The sequence below is a fragment of the Alternaria ventricosa genome (assembly GCF_023758065.1).
Source record: "Alternaria ventricosa strain BMP 2768 chromosome Unknown scaffold_5, whole genome shotgun sequence".
In the NCBI taxonomy this organism is placed as follows: domain Eukaryota; kingdom Fungi; phylum Ascomycota; class Dothideomycetes; order Pleosporales; family Pleosporaceae; genus Alternaria; species Alternaria ventricosa.
Window position 1 is genome coordinate 817,068 of NW_026055685.1, and position 18,544 is coordinate 835,611.

Genomic DNA, 18,544 nt, shown 5'->3' on the forward strand with positions numbered 1-18,544 from the left:
CCGCCATTCGAGACGTCACTGCAACCCATCCAGAACTCCGCAGGTTGCAGCGCTAGACAGAAGAAGATGCTAGGAGTGATAGAGAATAACTTACGTGGCGTTGACATCGTCCTTGGCCGGGACGGGTGGCATACTGGAAGACATGGTGAGTTGTGTCGTCGCGTGCTCTTGGGCACTTTTCTGAGGCGACTTCTTGCGCGTGAGGAACTTTATTGTCGGAACCGCTGTGTCACAGACAAGCGGATTGTCAAGCAACACCGGACAGCGCGCTTGTTTGGTGTCCTTTCACAAGGGCGGATGGTGATAAAGGCGGGTTCGGTGGAGGGCGCGGTGAAGTGGTGGGGAGTAATGGTAGCGGGCGGGGAGGGCTTAAGAGGTACCGAGCGGTCGATTTCCGCGGATTTGGGTATGCGCCGTCAAGTTAGGCGACACACGGAGAAGAGGGAGGAGAGAAAAGTGAAGGTGCCGGACGAGCAAGGCGGCGACGTTTAGAGTCACGTCGTTGTCGGTTCATACAGTTCAGGCAGCACCGAGCTTGGGTCTTGGCGTTTTACAAGGGTCCCGTTCACGCAGCCTTGCACTAGCCTCCACAGTGCTCAACGCGAAGGCAGCAGAATCATTGACAGCGAAGCATGCCAGCATTACGGTTCTTTGGCTTACTATTCCTCATTCATATGAGATCAGCGAATCGTGCTGTCTGTTGTGGCAGTGACGGTTTCATAAGGATATGGCGATGCATCTTACACTGCTGCAGTACCGCTCAACCCCATTTTCTTTTGATTTGGGCTCAGTGGACATCTCGCAAGATTTCATTTCACATGGGGAGATACCTCAAAAGACTTTTTAGTTGGCTTCCCATGTGATTTTGTCTGCGCTCGTCCATTGTGGGGAGCCTTGAAACATAGGAATACTGGTGGCAAATAATGGTGATAATCACTCTAGGATCTTCAGCCACGGACTTGGGACTGCGACTATGAAGACACAAGTACATGCTCAGAATGGAACACCGAAACTAGAACGGTAGAGCAATAGACGTTCCTCACAATTCGTTCAGGGTTTTTGATCGATGACGTATTGGTAGGATCATCAGTTACCATCTTATATCAAAAGCTGGAGTCGCAGTCTTTCCCATTCTCAAAGAAACACATACTGATGCGTAGCTCAACATATCAGTCTAAATCACTCGAACATCTTCTCAGGCTTATTTCATCACCTCCCGACTCCATATCACCTGGGCAGCGTACTAATCCAACATACGCATCACGCAGCTCAAATATACTACCAAAATGCCATCTCTAAACCTAACACCTCTCATCTCCCTACGCCTATCAACCCACTACATCCCCACCCACTCCCTCATCCCCAACACAACCCCCCACAACCACCCCCTCTACATCTACCACTCCACCTTCCCGCCCTCTACTCCACCCTCAACCCTCGAATCCCACCTCCTTGCCAACAACCTCACCCCCCAATGGCGCTACACAATGTACACCACAACGCACTACCACAGCACAACCCACGAGATCCTCTGCATCTACTCCGGCCGCGCTCTCCTCCTCTTCGGCGGCGAATCCAACCCCGGCAAGGTGGAAACAGAGGTGAAAGCTGGAGACGCGGTGGTTGTGCCGGCGGGGGTGGGGCATAGGTTGGTGGAGGATAAGGAGGGTGGGTTTATGATGGTGGGAAGTTATCCCGAGGGGTGTGGGTGGGATATGTGTTATGGGAAGGAGGGGGAGGAGGGGATGGCGGAGAAGGTGAAGGACGTGGCGTGGTTGGAGAGGGATCCGTTGTATGGGGAAGGAGGGCCTGTTACGTGGGGGAGGGAGAGGCTGGAGAGGTTTTGTAGGGGGGAGAGGGGGGAGTTGTGAGACTAAGGGGATGGATGGACTGCGCTGTGAGGAGTTGGAAGGCGCTTGGACGATGACGAGTCGTTCAATGGATCCAGAGCGACGAATGATGATGTAGCCCGGAGACTCCTAGTGTATTGTTGAGAGCTTTCTCGTGGCAGTTGGTGTGCTGAAGACATCCCGGCTATCGCATCACTAGTCTGTTAACGAAGACGCTGATCGTATATCGTTATTTTCATAAGCATCCAACCATACAGATGCTGACACTCTATGTGGTATAGTACATAAATAGCCTCCAACGCCCATGCTGTTTATGAATCTTGAACCATGATATCGTACTTCGTTGGGACGTGAAATGGGATCATGACTTGGCAGCTTGTTTCGCCTCCTTCTTGCCCTCTTCCGCGACATCTTCAGCTTTGTCGTGTATCTTCTCCAGGATATCCTCAGGTAATGCGTCTTTCGCCCTTGTGCCGTTACCTCCAGCAGCCTTCTCCTGCTCTAGCTTCTCCTCTATCCTCTTCTCTTTCGACTTGATGGCGTTCTCGACCTGTTCGACAGCGCGCTCAATCTCAACCTCCATGTCTGGTAGGTCAAACTTCTCGGCGATGAGCTTTCCGTTCCACCGTTGCAAGACCATGACGTCTTCAGTCTCGTTGTTGGTCTGCTGGTGCACGACATTGGCTACCTGCTGGGCTTGTTGTGGGGTCGGGTCGGGAGCGGCACGCGAGAGTGCGCGGGTGGGGTACATGAGGCCGGCTGTGTAGACTTGGTCGAGCGTGCCCGATGGAGCGGGGGTAGGGAGGTTGTGCTTGAGGAGGAATTCGAGGTGCTTGGAGCCGCTGAAAGCTTTCCAATGGCTCCATGCCCGGTAGAGGACGTAGAAGAAGGGCAGATTGGGAATGACGGGGACGAGCATGAAGGGCGCGGTGAAGGGCATGATGACGACGCTCCAGATCAGTTTCGTCCGGTGCATGTTCTGCCTCTCTTTTGCCAGCTTCTCCAGCAGCCCCGACACTCTCTCTTCCGGCAGGTACTTTCCAGGGAACAGGACCTCATATTTTGCCTTGCCGTCTACAATGTCCTGCCTCCGTTTCGCCGTGAGGGCGGGTATGGTCTTGAGCCCCCATTCCTCGTAGGGTATGCGCTTCAGGGCGTGGTTGCCGTAGAAGGTGACTTTCTTCTTCCAGTCCCAAATGGCCTTCTCGTCCTTTTCCCAGGCGACCCACGTCTCATTGGCTTTTATGGTGATCTTGTCATAGTAGGAGCGGTCCTTGGGGGCTTTCTCGTGCAGCTTCTCGCAGTAGATGAGGGAGCGACGCGTGGATATGGGCAGCAGGAAGAGACGCATCTTGGGGTCGTAGGATGAGGACCGTGGGTCGTGGGGCAGATGGTCTTGGTGGTTAGGTAAGCGCAATGCTGCGCGTATTTAATCGCGATTTAACAAACTCTCGCGGCAGGTGTGCGAGACATGACGCAGGTCGAGTCGCGTAGAGACCAAGGCACCGAAATCGTTAGCTGGCTATCGTGTCGTCCGAATTTGACAACAAGCTACTGCGGACCCATGACCTCACCCCAGGCCAACTTGCTGGCTAAGCATGCTGCCAGCGCGCAATCCCTGTTTCCCTGATCGACGAACAAGCAATCTCCCCTACGACGCCAACACGCGCACACACCCAACGCTCCACCACCCCCAGGCGCACCACCAAACTCTAACCTGCTAACCTTCTCGTCGTTCGCTGTTTCCTTGTCTTGTTTACCCGTCCCTTCCTAGGCCGGACATGGTGTCGCTGCGACTCGTCTACTTTGCTCCCACGTAATCTCCCCCGGTGCTGATTCACTGCCAAGCCCTCGAAGCTTGCTGCGTCCAGGCAGGCGCGACACACCGGCTGGTGCTTGGTGGTGCGACGAGGAAGCCCCTCACATCTCCCGTCGAGAATGACCAGCACGCCCATGGTTGAGCCCCGAAAGAGCGACCCGGGCCATGGTACCACCAGCAGCAATGTGCACCTCCGCCCCGACGCCGCCGCCCAGGGGAGCAGCCAGACCTCGCAGGCCTCGACGCTGAACTCGTCCCACTCCAACAGCAACCGCCTGCTGCCCTCGCCCATTCCGCCCCCGACCGCCTCGTCCCTCACCTCGACCCAGCGCCCCCAGTCGCGAGTCAGCGCCGTCTCCGGCAACTCCAAGGACAGTCACGACGGCCTGCCCCCCGTCCGCAAGAGCCACTCGCAGTCGATATCCAGCACTCCACGCACGCTGGCGTCCTCTAACCGGAGCATAACCGCGAGCGCGGAGAACAGGGAGAGGCAGCGTGCCGTCCGCTCACTCCCGCCCTGGGTCCAGTCCGCCGACGACGAAGACGAGAATGTAGACGCCTCCTCGCTCCTCCTACCACGGACGCCCACCAACGTCCGCCATGCCAACCACAACTTCTGCCCGACGCCCAAGTCAAGCGTGCCAGGCCGCAAGTTCGACCATGCTCGCGAGGGCGCCCCCGTGACCCTCTCGACGCCCGTCAGTGACAGCGCGCCCAAGTGGAAGCAGTTCACCCAGGCCTCCAACCACGACCGCCCCATCTCCTCGCGCGGCCAGATCGTCGACGATGACTGGCTCAAGGAGAACATGCCCGATCTCGAGCAGAAGTGGGAGCCCATCGACAACGGCCTCGGCGACGAGCACATCAAGGGCTTCTGGCTCTTCACTTCGGAGAAGAGAAAGCGCCGCCTGATGCGCTTCCACAACACCATCATGAACCACCCCATGGTTCCCGCCTTGGTCCGCGCCATTGTCCTCGTCTTCTCCATCCTCGCCCTCTCCCTCGCATGCTCCATCTACCGCCACTCGGACAACAACGGCTGCAGCAACAACTCGTCTACCTGGATGGCCATACTCGTCGACATCGTAGCCGTCCTATACACCATCTACATTACCTACGACGAATACACTTCCAAGCCCCTCGGCTTACGCTCGCCCAATGCCAAAATGTCGCTCATCTTTCTCGATCTGGCCTTCATCGTCTTCGAGTCGGCGAACCTTAGTTTGGCTTTCCAGGCCCTGACAGACGACAAGTGGGCATGCGTTGAGTCGGACAGGACGAATGCTTGTCCATATCGACAGAGCATTTGTGAGAGGCAGAAGGGCTTGACAGCGACTTTGTTGATTGCGCTGCTCGCATGGATTGCCACCTTTTCCATCAGCACGCTGAGGTAAGTCTACTCGAGCAACGACATGGCTGCATTCTTTACTAACACACCACAGGTTGATCCACCGTGTAGCGAGGTAGTGCCTCAAACACCTCCATACATTCTCCCACACTCTCTCGGCCCTTCCACCACGCCACCTATATCCCTACACTACATTCCGACCCTTCAGCTTGACTGATCCACCTTTTGCATAGTACCAAGGAGCACGACCACCTCTTACACATGTCGGCCTTGTCCCCCCGGCGGCGATACCCTCTCCATTCGCACTCTCTCCGTTTTCCTAGCCGACTCCGTTCTCGCACCCCCTCCGTTAGGTCCTTTTACTCTTGAAAGCTATGCATAGCTGCGGCGTTTTGGGTTTCATTGTCCCTGCATTTTCCCTCAATCGACGATTTCCCCAAACCAGTTGTTATTTTCTTTTTTCTTATACACTTTGGGGCTTTCTTCGTGTGTCACTTTACGTTGACTGGGTGTACATAGGGTGTTGTTTTGAGGGCTTGGGACGGCCTAGAGGCAATAGCATAGTACAGAGTGATTAGTATAATCCACAAAATCAATGAAACAGGTCAAACACTCATTTGCAGAAGATATCATACTTGTGATGGAAGGTCGTATGTTCCCCACAAGATTGCAGGCCCCTGGCTATCATGCTCTCCAGCCGAGATCTTCCTTCTGGACCATGTTTAATTCAGCCACCATGCCATTCTGAGCAGAACGCATCAAATCGCCATATACCAGTCCAGCAGACCCTCCATTTTCCTACCCACAGCACCCTCACATACAGCTAAACCCCCCATCAACCGGCAGCCCAATACCAGTCACCCACGCCGCATCCTCACTAGCCAAGAAGACCGCCGCCCTTGCGATATCCTGCGGCGTACCCAGTCCACCAAACGGATGTCTCGTCTCGACCTCTTTCTTCATATCCACTGCTTCGGGTGTAAGTAGCGAGGAGATGAAGGCAGTAGCTGTATAACCCGGACAAAGAGCGTTGACATGGATACGGTAGGGCGCGCAGTCCAGCGCAGCAGACTTTGTGAGACCCATAACGGCGTGTTTGGACGTCGCGTAGCCCGCTAGTAGAACGTCAGCGTCCCGTCTACCCATAGCCTCAACGTCGCATGTTCAACAAAGGATAAAAATGGAACAAAAGAACTTACAAATCCCCGAAGTCCCCCTCAACCCATAAACACTACTCAAATTAATAATCCACCCTCTATCCCCCCTCTCCCCCGGTTCCTGCCCCACCATCTGCTTACTCGCATACTTCGTCCCCAAGAAAACACCCTTGATATTAACATCGACCGTGCGCTCGAAAGCCGCTTCTTCGTATTCCCACACAGGCCGACTGCCATGCTCACTCGTCTCCATGCTGATACCCGCGTTATTCACCATAATGTCGATTCTGCCGTACTCTTTTACTGCGGTCTGGATCAGGGCTTGGATGTCGGTCGAGGAGGTGGTGTCGCATTTTACGAAGAGGGCTTTTGCGCCGAGGGCGTGGGCGGCGGCGACGGTGGTGCTGCTGGGGGACGTGTCTGTGGCGTATTCTGAACGCGGCGTTTCGGTGATGTCGGAGCAGATTAGGGAGGCGCCTTCTGAGGCGAAGGCTAGGGCTGTGGCGCGGCCGATGCCCGAGGAGGAGCCGGTTATCACGGCGATTTTGTTGTGTAGGCGGGGTGGCATTGTGGAGAGAGTTGTGGTAGATGTGTTTGAAGTTGGGGTGAGGTTGGTAGTTGACGCCAGTTTTGGTTATCTGTGTTTGCTGTGGGATGGACCGGTGTGTTGTGATAAGAGGAAGAGACTTGAATTAGATAGGAAGAAGAAGAGTTAGACGGATAGTGACAACTAGAAGTGAAGTCGAAGTGACAGTAAGACGAGTACATGTACTAGACTGTCCAAGTGACTACCTAGGTATCAAGCGAACGGGCGTATCTAGTGAGGGGTTAACTAATGCGGAGAAAGCATATCCTCGGTCATTGAATAAGATCAGGCAGACATGCTGCTGTAAATCCTTCACCGGTGGGTCTCAGTGGAATTCGATTGAGGTAAGGCACCTGATTCTGCGTCCATCGTGTTCTGGGGCGTAAGTGACACCTCAATGCACTCCGCGCAAGGGTCGCGTATGAAGAAGGGCGGAATGTGGTGGTCGCTATTGGGCTGACATCTTCATGTAAAGAGTGGATAGTCGTCTGCCTGATGGACCCAGAGGAAGGGTCCTTTGTACTATGCATATATGCATGCGCATGTATCCGCAAGTAGCAAATGGCAAGCTTTAGGCCCCTTCGCCAGTGCTCGTGAGCCGAGGTCCTAGAATAGGGTAGGCAAGGCAGGATACGACTCAGGGTAGGTCAGAGGCCTAGATTGTATGCTGCAATGAGCTGTGCTAGCGACGGTCATGTGAATGTAGAGCTGTCGGAAGCTGGGATGCGGGAATGGATGGTGGGGTCGTCGTGGGGTAATTCGGAAAGCGCGTCGCGCGACAGGGTTCATCCGAGTAGCCTCACATGCACGTCATGATGTAGATTTGCTTCACGCGACAACACAACATACTCGCAACCCGATTTTCTATACATCTTATATTGGGAACACACAGATATCCGATACAAGATGTCAACACAACCCAACAAAGATGAGCCTTTCCCCTGGCACCTCGGAGTCTACGACGCACACTGCCACCCCACAGACACCATGTCGAGCATCGAAACCATCCAAAACATGAAAGCGCGCATCCTCACCGTCATGGCGACGAGAGCCGAAGATCAAGAACTCGTCTTATCCGCCGCAAACAAGCACAGCATCCGATCGGCCAACCCATCCCAATGGACAAAAGAAGAATGCATCGTCCCCTGCTTCGGCTGGCACCCCTGGTTCTCCTACCAGATGTACATCACCGAGCCCGACTCCAAAGGAGAAGAGCAAGATCAAGCCCCCCTAACAGGCCAAGCCAAAATCTCCCACTACCAATCCGTCCTCCAACCCCACCGCCCGCACCCCAGCCCAGAAGACCTCCAAACCTACGCCTCCCTCCCCGACCCCACACCCTTCTCCTCCTTCCTCGCCCTCACACGCCAACACCTCCTCCAGCACCCCTTCGCACTAATCGGCGAAATCGGCCTCGACCGCTCCTTCCGCATCCCGGAGTCCTGGACCGGCAACCCCGATCTGTGGGCGAAGCGCAATAGCAGTCTCACGCCTGGTGGCCGCGAAGGAAGGCGACTTACGCCTTTTAGATGTAGTCCTGCGCACCAGAAGAGCATTTTTAGAAAACAGCTTGATCTTGCGGCGGAGATGGGGAGGGCGGTTAGTGTGCATGGGGTGCAGGCTCATGGGCTGGTGTTGGAGGTGCTGGCTGAGACGTGGAAGGGGTGCGAGAGGTTGGTTTTGAGTAAGAGGGAGAGGAAGAAGAGGGGGAGGGATCATCCGGGTGCCGAGGCGGCGTTGGAGGCTGATGAGGCGGGCGATGGCGATGGTGGTGACGGTGCTGGTGCGAAGGACGACAGTCCTAAACCGTACCCGCCGCGCATATGTCTACATTCATATTCTGGTTCTCCGTCGAATTTTGCTCAGTACTTGCGTCCGGAGATTCCTTGTAAGATCTTTGCTTCGTTTAGTACGGCGATTAATCTGTCTGATGCGTTGGATGAGGAGGAGACGCCGCAGGCTTTTCAGGACATTATTAAGATGGTACCGGATCATATGTTGTTAGTTGAGAGTGATTTGCATACTGCGGGGGATGAAATGGATAGAAGGTTGGAAGATATCATACGGAGGATATGTGGGATCAAAGGATGGGGGCTGGAGGAGGGTGTGAAGAGGCTGGGGAGCAATTGGAAGGCTTTTGTTTTCGGGGAGGGCTGATGTACTTCAATACATTTTTCAGTGTTGTATAGATTTCCATGAGCAGGCGGGGAGGTATTCAGCCCGATCTGCTGTTATGGCCATTGAGGTCACGAGATACTGAAGTACACCTGGCCTGTTCATCAGGGTTCTGTACAAACTCTGTTGATGTGATGTAGCCATCATAGATCACTCAAACGTTAGGTATTTTGGGCAAATTTCATCATATTTTGCCATCCAGACCAGCTATTAGGTAGATCTAGCAGTCATATCCGTATCATCTCAACTCGTTACAACCAGTCATCCATATCCATCTGAAATCAGACCAACTCCTTGTGCATCTCGAAGACCTGAGCCTGAGTGCCAGACATCGCCATAGCAGCGTACAGATCCTGCTCGAAACCCGCCTGAGGGCCCGCATCGTCCTCCTCCATCTCTTCACCGTACTCGTCAATCCACATCGTGACACGCTTGTGTACCTCATCGTACTTCCAATCGCCATAGTATATCTCGTTGACTGGAGTCCATGGATGGTACGACGACAACTTCTTCAGAGCCTCTGGCCCGGCCCAACCAGGGATGTGCTCGCCGGGGTACAGCTTGCGAACCTGAATCGTCTTCAAGTTGGGCAGCTTGGCGAGTACAAGGCCTATTCAGAGTTTAGCTGTATCGTTCTTGCGTAGTCCTGGTACACTTTGCAGCAGGTTAGATGGGAAGAGACTTACTGAGCATGGTACGGTATGCGCCAGTGTGACAGAACGACTCGTTGATCCGGCTCCAGTGTTTGTGCTCATCGTCGGCGAAGTCCAAGATCTGTTCATCTTCGTACAACTCGTCTTCGGTTGGCTCCGGCATGCCGGGGAACTTGAGAATGCGGAGATTGTTCCAAGAGTAGTCGTAGCCGAACTCCGGGGCTGCCGGTCCCTCGCCAATCAAGGTGATTGTTCGAACCGTCCCAGGATACGCACCATCCAACCCAAGCCCAATCAAAAACGCTGAAACGCTTGCAAATGTAGGAAAGATAACGATGTCCTCAGTAACAAGAATTTTCTTACCGTATGGGAATGCCACAGCCTCCTTCATGCGCTTGTTGACAAGACGCATCGCGTTGAGGTCCGTGACGCTGAGATGGATACCGATCTCGCCAAACACCTCAAAGGGGAGGCTCAAGACACCCTAAATTTGTGGTGAATTCAAATTCATCGGATAGACGAGGGAGGGTACGAATGGATGAACAAGAGAGAATTGAAGATGGTAGGAGAAGGAAAAGAAGATGAAGAAAAAACTGATGAACTCACTTCGATGGCAGCGGCAGCATCAGCGGTATTGGCGGCCTTTTCATCATTAGAGGGGAGCGACATGGTAGCGAGCCAAGTGCAAGGGTTGATGCCGAGGTCTGTACATGTCAGCATACGTCGGGGGCATCTGATATGTATGAGATCTGACGGTCAATGGACAATCCGTGCTTCTTGAGTTCCTCCTGGAAACTCTCAACGAAAGCTGAAGCTGTTAGCATGTTATGAAGACTGTTGAATGTGACTCGGACTTGCCTTTGAGCTGGCTAGTGAAGAGCGCTGCTACAGCCTCTTTGGCCTTCCTAGCGATGATGGCTTCGACTCTAGCGGCCTGCGCAGCTCTGCCGGCTACTAGATCTGCGTCGTGCGCAACTCTAGCAGTATCGGCAACGGCTTGTACGGCCAATACTAGGTTACCGAGCTCGGAAGCGAACGAATCAACATCGGGAAGGGGAGCATCTGCGCCGCTGGGCATCTTGACAGACGACGCGACGTCGTTGTTCGCGGGGACAGATGGCGCACCACCCCCGAACAGAGATGTTGATGTGCCGGACATCGTGATGCAAGGTATCTCAAGGTATGGGTAGGAGCAAGGAAGATGAAAGCTGTCAAAGGCAAAGCTTTGATCAAAGTAGACGAAGTGTCAACTCAAGAGTGGGGTGGGGTGAGGAGGTAGAGGGAGACGCGGGGAGCAAGCCTTTATATAGCAGAGATTTCAGCAGCTTAAGCTCGGGCCTAAGACGCGTCTCGCGTGCTCCAGGCAGCTTTGTTGACACAGGTGAACGTGAGAGGCGTTTATCAAAACAAGAGACGCGTGGTGAGGAGCGGGAGCGCGGGCGGTGAACGCAGTCCAGAGGCCGAATCGGGGTTCACCGGGAGCGAGAGGACGGGTATGTTGGCAAGCGAGAACACCAAAAGTGTCGCAGAACGTATCGGTAGCTGTTTACGTTTGGATGCGATGCCGGCGTTGCCCAAACACACTGCGGCGTTGCCATGGTTTTGGAGGGAAGTGAGATGGTGAGCAGTATGAACGCTTCCGCCAATTGCGACACGACCGTGGCAGGAAAAGGTTGCATCGAGTACTGCACTTGCAGTTGGGCGCATCGCAATCTTGCTTCGTAGCCGCCACGGCATGTATGGTCGAAGTGGCCACCGAAGCCGGAGCAAGAACAAACGCACACACCGCATGTCCTCAACGCGTATCCTCGGGATGCAAGCCAGTAACATGGTACACATGAATAGCCTGCTTGGAAATGGGCAGTCGAAAGGATTAATCTACTTCGCCAGGCTTGGCCACATCCTGCTGGTATGGAACAATATCCGCTCCGGAACCCGCAAAGCACAACATTCGATGAAGAAGGACGGGAGAAAAAGAAGACGCAATGCAAGATAACCAAGGCGCGAGAAGAATGATATGTGAAGAATGCACCTACCTTTAGGGCCCGCCATACTGTGCCAAACTGCATGTTAATCTTCAGCATGTACAACTTCCGTGCCCGAAGGATCAATAGCATCATAAGTTCCTTCCCGAGTGCGGAGAGAATGGCCAAGTGACTGACGAGACAAGAGAAAGGATTTGGAAATATTGTGATGGGCGATTACTATTGCAGCGACAGAATACAGGTTGGAGGAGAAGAAAGAGTGGTGTCAATCAGACGTCTGACGAGGCACGAGATGGCCAAGGCGCTAATGACTAAACTGCCCTTCTCCACCAACGATGGGCACGTACAACAGATACACAGCTAATGCATCTGTCTTCTTTCAAATCAGGTACCTCTGAATATAGTGTACGATGTAAACAGAGTCTCAAGGTCCAAGAATTAGCCCATCCGTTCAGATGCACACCAGAACAAGTTAGATACCATATATTTACTTCGTTGAAACGAACGCTATAGATCGCTGCATCAAATTGCCGCTCTCATAACTGTGCAAACACTAGTATCCTCTATTCCTTGCCATAGTCGTTACTCTTTCATTCCTTCCCAACACCCTCCTTACCGTTCTCTGCGTCGGCATCAAAGAACAAGCTTCTCCTCTTGACATCCGGCGGCGGCGGACTAGCCGGGGTATCACCAACAACCGCCTCTTTATCTCTCTTGAAGTCTTCCGCTCTCTTGAGATCACCCGGCGGAGGTGAAGACACGGGTGTCTTTGTGCCCCATCCTTTCCTCTTCTCGCTCGCCCATGTGCCCCAGCTGGAGAAGTAGGCGCCCGCGCTGGCTTTTGCGTTCGTGAGGTCGGGGGCTTGAGGTGCTTTCCCTATCTGGTCATTAGCATTGGTGTGTGTGCAAAGCGAAATGTCTGACTTACACTTCTTTGCATCATCGATGGGCCTCCCTTCTTTCTCAGCTTGCAATCGCGCTTCCTCGGCTCTCTTCCTCTGCGCCTCGCGCATGGCTTCCATCTCCGCCCACAGACGGTTATACGCAGAGCTAACCTTCTGTTGGCCCACAGCAAGCTGTTTACCCAAGACTTCCCGAGACTTTTCTAGTCGTTCGTCGAGATGCATTTCTGCTACCTGCCTAATCGCCAAGCGAGCATCAGCACACATACGCCAAGAGATACGGCTTGGAAGGTTGTGTTGGAGAACAGACTAAGTGAGTGCTTTAGTCGGGCTGGTGGGGATATGGAAAGAATGCGGGAACGTACTGTGCTAGTCGGCGTTGAACGTCCTCCATTGAGAGACCGCCAGAGCAGGGGTGTTTGGGATCAACGATATCGAAAAGGTGAGAATCAGTAAATTTGTTCCAGATGCGGAAGTTCTCAGTCTGCATCCAGGCGTGTACCCACTCATTTGAGAACTCGCTCGCTGGGTCTCCTTCTACTTCAGATATCAAATTCTCCTTGTGTGCGTTCTTTTCCATGTAAAGCTTGTACTTGACGGAGCTGAGCATGGCGAGCAGGTACTCTTCGAATTGCATGCGAATGAACTCCTCGCTGCCGGCATATCCGTGGTCCTTGGGTCGCGCTGGGTCTGCTTCATCCCAGGTATCGTTTACCGTCTGCGTCAAGAAGTCCATCCATCTCCGGTCCGGCGTTGACAAGATCGATGCTTGTCGGAGTGCAGCTGAGGTGATGTTTACTGTGTGGTCATCGAGGTTGATGAGAATGTCGCTGTATCGATCTCGTTGCTGAAGCAGCAGTGAGTTCGTAGAGCCGACGATGTAGGACTTGGTGTCTTGGTCTGCAAGTATATCAAGCTGCTGAAGTGGTGTGTATGGTCCGAACAGCGAGCCTGTACCGAAGAGTTGGAGCGGGAGACCCATGTATGCCAACACTGAATCTTGTTAGCATATCGCTTGTACTGGTGAGAACATGCACTGACAGGAAGCGCGCTCCGATGTCTTTAATGAAGTGGGCATGACACACTTTTCCTCACACGAATTGAACTTGGGATCAGCAGCATCTTGTAGGTGGCGAATCAGGCCGGGTATCAGTGAAATAAGAGCAAATTGCATCATGCATAATCGTTCGCAATGGGAGCCGAAGAAGAGGACCTGCATTATGTCAGTATTCCTTCATGTTCGTGGCACGATACTCCAACTTTAAGAGGATGAAACGTACCTTCGGCTGAAGCAGCGCGCATTTGAAAAGAACCAAAGTCTGCCATTTGAACTCGTGGATTAACTCGCGCAGAGAGATGCCGAAGTAATGGTCCTGCTGCCCCTCCTGATTCTTAAGCAGTTGGGGCAGACTTTCTGTGAAGCGCTCCAATATCTCGATATCGGTGAAGTCTCTGAAGAAGTGTGAGTTTCACGTCGCCCTCGACTTCCACTATGAGAGCCCGACGTACTTCTGATTGAACCACAGCTGGGTGACAACGCCCAGCTGCGCTTTTATGGCCCCAAAGTGCTGCGGGCTGTCGCTGATGACAACGACAGCCTTTTGCACCGTGCTCCTTGTAACTTCAGCCGGCCGATCGATAAGCTTGCTTGCGTCGAGTTGTCGCGTACACGATATACCGAAGAGGGAGGTAGCGGGTGAGGTCGATGTCTGGGCGCGGCGGAGGGTGAAGTACGAGTAATCTTCGGCAGAGGCATGCGCGCCATCGCTGAGGGCCATGAAGGGCAGCAGCGACCAATCGTTGTCTACTGCTGGGTCGGTTCCCTCTTCTGCCCCGAGCCATGTTTCCACTTCTGGGCCTCTGCGTTAAATAGTCAGCGATTCATTCGCATCAGATAGCCAGTAATTTATCGTGAGTTGCCCAGTATCCTTCCTCCGTCTGTTTCTGTACTCACAACTCTACTGGTAAAGGAGAAGCTTACCGCGCATGGTGGAAGTCCACGACGCAGACAAGTGGGTTGAGAGTCGCCATTGTCGTGCGATGGAAGTGCTATCGCATAGCATTCAGTTTAAATACAAACAAAGGTTGTAGGGCCATAGGGGCCAGGCTCGCGTCCTCGAGTCGTTGCGGACGCGCTCAGAGCGGTGACGAAACATCGGCGGTCCCTCACAGCCTTATGGCGCTAGTCAAAGCCTCGGCGATCTCCACCCGTTCCCAGGTTGGGGATTACGCCCGAGATCCTCCGCCACGGATACCAGAGCAGATCTGGAGAGCTTTCTGTTCTCCCCTGTACATCATGCAGTCTTTATCGTGAGTACCTGCGATGCTATGCCCGTTAGCGACGAATGCTGTCATCGCATTGAAGCGCAATAATAATTAGACATGTTCATGATGTCAAAGTGAAAAATAACGTATGTTTGATAATATGATTTCACATTCCTACCTAGGTCGACCATAGCCTTCAATTCCTCCATAACATTCCTTTCGTGTACCAGCCATGGTGATCCAAATGACAAAGACAAGCCCATGCCCCATCTACCGCGCACCTTCATGTCACATAGGTCCAACAGACGAGACCTTGGGAATCATTGGGAACAGCAACTCCGCCTGCGCCAGGCAGATGATACGTCGAGCCTCGGCAACTGCATACTTCGTTGTCTTGGAGACTGAAAATTGTTGTAGCTCGAGATTGGTAGACATTATGTGTATTTAGCTGCCGTTGTTCTCCTCCTGTGCCGCCGCATCCACGTTGTGGTAGTCCAGAATTTCAGAGTACCTGTGTTGTGTTAGCTCCGTCTACGTCACGTATTGGGGTACACAAACATCATGATTTTCCAGGTGTCGACGGGTAGGTCTGCATCGTTGAACGACCAGTCGAACTTCTCCTCCGCGACTGGCTCATCAGTCGGGTCGTGGTATGGAGCGAGGTATGGGTGGGCGAGGGCCTGCTCCGCTCGCACACGCTTCTTCGGGTCAAACACCAACATGTTCTCTAGGAGATCAACGGCTAGATTATGTCAGTCCACGCTCTTTCTATTGGAGATGCAAACTGACCTTGAGGCTCGGCGTTCTTGAACTTGTTGGAGAGGGGTTGTCGTTCGCGCTTGGGGAGTGACTGGACGAATCGCAGTGTCTGGGGAAGTCAGCGAAATTGCTTTGAAGGTTTCATGCATCGACTTACGTTTTCACTGCAAATGGTCTGGATCACGTCGTCTGGGGGTGTACCCAGAAGCTCGGTGATGATGGAGAACTGGTTCACGTGGTCCTTGCCGGGGAAGAGCGGCTTGCCCTCGAGCATCTCAGCGAAGATGCAGCCTGCACTCCAGATATCAACTTCGACGTCGTACTTTTGCCATGTGAGCATGATCTCGGGCGCTCGGTAGTATCGGGTAGAGACGTAACCCGTCATCTGAGGGTCCTGTATACGGGCGAGACCGAAGTCGCAAATCTTGAGATCGCAGTTCTCGTTGACGAGGATGTTGCTGGGCTTCAGGTCGCGGTGCACGACACCAGCGGAGTGGACGTATTTCAGACCACGCTTTTCAGGTCAGCGCATTATCTTGCATGATTGGAATTTTGCCACACACCAAAATCTGGTACAGGAAGTATTGGATGAACTGCTTCTCCAGCGGTCTGGAGGTGAGCAGGCGGTGGAGATCGGTTCCGAGGAGCTCGGTGACGAAGTAGCTGGGCGGATTAGTACTTGCTTGGGCTGGCGGTGATGTGGCTGCCTACATGTCCTCGAGGGGAGAGATGAAGATGTCGCTCAGGCTGATGATCTGGTGGGTGTTAGAGTTTTCGCTGGGGACTGTTCGCTGCATTGCCCACATTCTCGTGTCGAAGATGCTTCAGAAGCTTCAGCTCGCGGTATGTCCGCTTCGACAGGACCGGAGTGCTGAAGGGCTTCATGATCTTCTTGATGGCCACCGCCTGGCTAGTGAGCTGGTCCTTGGCTGAGCTGCGCCGGAGTCAACAATCAATTCGAGTCTGGTGGTGTGGATGTCGTACCAGACGAGACCAAAGGCGCCCATGCCCACGGGCTGCAGGTCGGTGTACCTGGTCGGTGTCAGTTGTGCCAGAAAACGCAATGTGGGGTATGTCCGCACCTGCTGGTAATCTCGAAAGTGGTGCCAAAAATCTGGGCGCGTACGAATTCCGCCATGGTGAAGGAAGGAGATTATGCTGATGCGACAGGCGCGAGGACGGGTCTTTGTCGAAAATTGGGGTGGTGGTGGTGGAAGAGGGCGAGTAGGAAGCCGTGGGGTAGTCGCGAATACGTCGGGGCTCTAGTTGCACGTTGACGCTGCTAGATCAGGGCGGGTTCTATTGGGCTCGGTGGCTGGGTCCGGCAATGAAGGGCTTGCGCGACAACAGCTCCGAGGAATCCTTTTCGAAGGCTTCAGAGTTTGCACCAGGGATGTCGCGAGCGTCGACGGCTGGAACACGCTGGGGTTTGCTGAGTGCCGCTTGGAGACCAATGTTGACAGTAAGCGGGTCGGCGGAGAGAATCGAGGCACCGACGGGATGACCTCAGACTATGTGCAACACAAGGATGAGGCTCGAGGGCGTGGCGAGGATGCAGATCAGTGCGGAAAGGAAGAGGTGAAGGTAAGAAGACAACGAGGGGCAGGCACCAAATGCGATAGAGGGACACATGCACATGGCCCGCGCACAAGTGTCGCTCACACAGGTTTCGGCTTCTTCTGGTGACGTCACGATGGATTTTCGAGTTTTCCATTGCAGCCTGTGCTTCACACCTAGCGCACGCATTTACCGGGTTCTACTGGACACGCTGAAGATTGCGACGCGCCATCACCACGACGTCTGCTATCTCGTCCATGTACCCCACTACCACCTCGAAGCTCTTTCCGTGTTCACTGCCATTCACCCCTCCTTTCACGTGGAGGTGGCCCGTGCATTACGTTGGATGCCCTGAACGGTGACATGCAGCTGTCTTACCTGCTGCTTCTGACACGGTACGGGCAGACACCATGTCTGGGCAGCTAGACCTTCCCTGGGTGTAGAACCTGCGCTGGGTCTCCCTGCTGATATCATATCTACCTATTACTGATCGCATCATGAGGAAGGTAGGCCACAATGAGAGACACGGCTTTGTTGAACATCCGCTATGGTATACGTCGCGTGCACGTCAACACGTTGAATACGCGGATGTCTTGATACGTCGATGCCGTGATGCCGCGATGCCGTGGATGCAGGCCAGAACACAAACGTCTTTGGACTTTTCACTATCCACGGCGGTACCTGGCACAAGGGCCGATTGCCAGCCCTCGTGGCATCCCTGATATGGCATTGCGTAATGCTTCGTTTGCGGCTCGCGCCGACCGTGTGTGAATGGTATGCTGCGGCTATCACGGAACAGGGTCACTACCACACGAAACAGCAAGCGATTGCTGACATGTGGCCCTGGTGAATCTGTCTGTTTGACGTTCCCGAACAGACACAATGATAATGCACGACATGAAAACATGTCATATAGATATTAATTTTATATAACCTTATTTACTTATTAGTATTAAGAATTATAAAAATATCTTTCTTTTACGTCTATGCACTTATAGTTCTCTTTTATAATAATACTCTTTCTCGCTTGTCTAGAACAATAAACTTGCTTTTCTTAGTAGCTAGTGGCGGCGCCGTAGAACTTAGTATACGCTACCTAGTATAGTTTATTAACTAGATCTCCGAAGTACTTATTCTATGTAGTAGACTTTATTCTAAGTTGGGTGCTGATCACGCATGTGTCTCTGGAACGATTCTCTAGAAATGTAAACCCGATTTGGATCGCACCCATAAGGACAAATGCTGTTCTCCCAATCGTGTGCTCGTAGATGTCTCATAAGGTTGCTCTAAGTAGCGTAGGCTTTCTTGCATTTCGGACACAGGAAGTTCTGCTTCGTCGTAGTAGTCTTAAGAGTGTCTACTAGCGTAGCTGCTAGTGCTGTGCAGCTACGTTAATAGATGTCCAGATTCTTTCAATTTAGTGTGGAGTAAATGCAAGAGTGTTCATTGCAACGCGGGCAGTAATACTAAAACATAGTTGCTAAATTC

The 18,544-nt window shown here is 53.2% G+C and overlaps 8 protein-coding genes across 8 annotated transcripts; 3 read left to right on the forward strand and 5 right to left on the reverse strand.

Moving 5' to 3' along the window:
- Positions 1 to 1,286: 1,286 nt before the first annotated feature.
- J4E93_003649 (uncharacterized protein) lies at positions 1,287 to 1,871 on the forward strand (the record flags this gene model as incomplete). Its single annotated transcript, XM_049341583.1, has 1 exon — positions 1,287 to 1,871. The coding sequence occupies one exon, from the start codon at positions 1,287 to 1,289 to the stop codon at positions 1,869 to 1,871; it is 585 nt and encodes a 194-aa protein (XP_049201088.1).
- A 340-nt stretch (positions 1,872 to 2,211) lies between these two features.
- Positions 2,212 to 3,201, reverse strand: J4E93_003650 (uncharacterized protein; the record flags this gene model as incomplete). The annotated part of the gene is made up of 1 exon (XM_049341584.1): positions 2,212 to 3,201. One exon carries the CDS (start codon positions 3,199 to 3,201, stop codon positions 2,212 to 2,214), a length of 990 nt encoding a protein of 329 aa, XP_049201089.1.
- Positions 3,202 to 3,788: 587 nt separating this feature from the next.
- On the forward strand, positions 3,789 to 5,136 carry J4E93_003651 (uncharacterized protein; the record flags this gene model as incomplete). The annotated part of the gene is made up of 2 exons (XM_049341585.1): positions 3,789 to 5,059; positions 5,112 to 5,136. The coding sequence occupies 2 exons, from the start codon at positions 3,789 to 3,791 to the stop codon at positions 5,134 to 5,136; spliced, it is 1,296 nt and encodes a 431-aa protein (XP_049201090.1).
- Positions 5,137 to 5,513: 377 nt separating this feature from the next.
- On the reverse strand, positions 5,514 to 6,742 carry J4E93_003652 (uncharacterized protein; the record flags this gene model as incomplete). The annotated part of the gene is made up of 3 exons (XM_049341586.1): positions 5,514 to 5,563; positions 5,839 to 6,132; positions 6,217 to 6,742. 3 exons carry the CDS (start codon positions 6,740 to 6,742, stop codon positions 5,514 to 5,516), a joined length of 870 nt encoding a protein of 289 aa, XP_049201091.1.
- A 1,005-nt stretch (positions 6,743 to 7,747) lies between these two features.
- On the forward strand, positions 7,748 to 8,917 carry J4E93_003653 (uncharacterized protein; the record flags this gene model as incomplete). The annotated part of the gene is made up of 1 exon (XM_049341587.1): positions 7,748 to 8,917. One exon carries the CDS (start codon positions 7,748 to 7,750, stop codon positions 8,915 to 8,917), a length of 1,170 nt encoding a protein of 389 aa, XP_049201092.1.
- Positions 8,918 to 9,216: 299 nt separating this feature from the next.
- On the reverse strand, positions 9,217 to 10,747 carry J4E93_003654 (uncharacterized protein; the record flags this gene model as incomplete). The annotated part of the gene is made up of 5 exons (XM_049341588.1): positions 9,217 to 9,545; positions 9,622 to 10,072; positions 10,195 to 10,292; positions 10,343 to 10,396; positions 10,609 to 10,747. 5 exons carry the CDS (start codon positions 10,745 to 10,747, stop codon positions 9,217 to 9,219), a joined length of 1,071 nt encoding a protein of 356 aa, XP_049201093.1.
- A 1,416-nt stretch (positions 10,748 to 12,163) lies between these two features.
- J4E93_003655 (uncharacterized protein) lies at positions 12,164 to 14,506 on the reverse strand (the record flags this gene model as incomplete). The annotated part of the gene is made up of 7 exons (XM_049341589.1): positions 12,164 to 12,450; positions 12,502 to 12,713; positions 12,841 to 13,468; positions 13,517 to 13,688; positions 13,756 to 13,927; positions 13,985 to 14,335; positions 14,457 to 14,506. The coding sequence occupies 7 exons, from the start codon at positions 14,504 to 14,506 to the stop codon at positions 12,164 to 12,166; spliced, it is 1,872 nt and encodes a 623-aa protein (XP_049201094.1).
- A 678-nt stretch (positions 14,507 to 15,184) lies between these two features.
- On the reverse strand, positions 15,185 to 16,637 carry HOG1 (MAPK protein hog1; the record flags this gene model as incomplete). The annotated part of the gene is made up of 9 exons (XM_049341590.1): positions 15,185 to 15,251; positions 15,299 to 15,482; positions 15,530 to 15,608; positions 15,657 to 16,013; positions 16,063 to 16,162; positions 16,211 to 16,254; positions 16,304 to 16,433; positions 16,484 to 16,531; positions 16,582 to 16,637. 9 exons carry the CDS (start codon positions 16,635 to 16,637, stop codon positions 15,185 to 15,187), a joined length of 1,065 nt encoding a protein of 354 aa, XP_049201095.1.
- Between the last annotated feature and the right edge of the window lie 1,907 nt (positions 16,638 to 18,544).